Genomic DNA, 1377 nt, shown 5'->3' with positions numbered 1-1377 from the left:
TATAATAAGATAACCTTGTTTGAAATGGGTGTGGCTAAAAGAAAATTTTGGTTTCGTCTATACTACTAGGTACTTATACTATATTGACTGGGTTAAATAGAATTGCATTTCTAAAAAGAGACTAAAATACAATTTTCATTGACTAAAACTAGACTAAATGTCATCAGTTTTCGTAGACTAAAACTAGACTAAAATACTCATGGATAATTCTGACTAAAATAAGACTAAAATGTTCAGACTTTTAGTTGACTAAAACTTGACTAGACTAAAAATAGTATGAACGTGACTAAAACTAATAAAAACTAAAATGACAGCTTCACACTAGTCTAAAACTAAAATTAAAACAGGCCGCCAAAAACAACACTAGTCAACAGGCCCTCATATGGCTTGTTAACTGAGGGGTGTTACAGAGTATTTGTTAAATATAACTAACAAAAACTATATTGTGTGTCTGATTGGTCCAGACGCTACAGTGACAAGAGCAGGAAACTGTGCAGACGTGGTCACATGACCAGGAGGAAGTCTGATGAGAGAGAGAGAGAGATGAGAGAGAGAGATACAAAGGAAGGTAGAGAGGTAGACGAGGTGCTGTAGTCTGCGGGTCTCTGATGATGGTAAGTTCTCATCAATGTCTTGCTTATTGTTATAGATGAACATCACAGTGATCATAATCGCATCTATCAGGGTTTGATCTGTGAGACTCGAGCATTAATGTGCCAAACAGATGCTGAAGGTTTGATAGGAAGGAAGCGCTCACATTCACGGCCAGTCAAACGTGTAGACACACTTGACTGAGTTTGTTTCTCTTGATCTTAAAGGGACAGTTCATCCAGAAATGAAAACTGTCATCATTAACTGACCCTCGTGTCGTTCTAAATCTCAGTATCTTAAGATATTTTTTTTTGTCCATACAATAAAATTCAATGGGATCCAACACAATATTCATTGTACTGACCAAAAAAAAAAAAAGTTTTTCCAAGTATCTTCTGAGTTTCACAGAATAAGGCTAGTCATGTTTGAAATGACAAGATGAGAGGATTTTTCACCTTTTTTTGGTGAACTGTCTCTTTAAAATTAATTTGCTCTAAAGACTCGCACTTCAAGTCAATGTTAAACGCTGTTCGCAGGCCTTTTTACTTCCGTAATGTGATGTAGTTTTGAGCATTTATTTTTTGACGAATTAATTGAATTGTGGAAAATGGCCCTTATTTACCAGATTGAAGCCAGCTTTATACTTTTATTATTTTTTTTTTCATTATTTATGTATTCGCTCTGGCACCGATAGCCTCGTGGTTAGTGTGATGACATATAGTGCAACTGTGCTCGTGGCGACCCGAGTTCGATTCCCGTCTCAAAGGTCGTTTGCTGATCTCCCCC

The 1377-nt window shown here is 36.5% G+C and overlaps 1 protein-coding gene across 4 annotated transcripts in view; it reads left to right on the top strand.

Annotated features, from left to right (window-relative positions):
- dnmt3aa (DNA (cytosine-5-)-methyltransferase 3 alpha a) overlaps positions 1-1377 on the top strand; it is a 58345-nt gene that overhangs the window by 12312 nt on the left and 44656 nt on the right. Inside the window, exon 1 of one of the 4 annotated variants that reach the window (XM_016282908.1) lies at positions 554-614. The exons of the other annotated variants lie outside the window; for them this stretch is intronic. Coding sequence (XP_016138394.1) covers positions 609-614 — 6 coding nt within the window. The 5' untranslated portion in view covers positions 554-608. Of the gene's footprint in view, positions 1-553; positions 615-1377 lie in introns of those variants that run through there. 4 annotated transcript variants of the gene reach the window in all.

This window comes from Sinocyclocheilus grahami, unplaced genomic scaffold (assembly GCF_001515645.1).
Source record: "Sinocyclocheilus grahami isolate Dianchi unplaced genomic scaffold, SAMN03320097.WGS_v1.1 scaffold168.1, whole genome shotgun sequence".
Classification (NCBI taxonomy): Eukaryota; Metazoa; Chordata; class Actinopteri; order Cypriniformes; family Cyprinidae; genus Sinocyclocheilus; species Sinocyclocheilus grahami.
The sequence above is the reverse complement of the archived record's forward strand: the minus strand, read 5'-3'. Positions and strand labels throughout refer to the sequence as shown.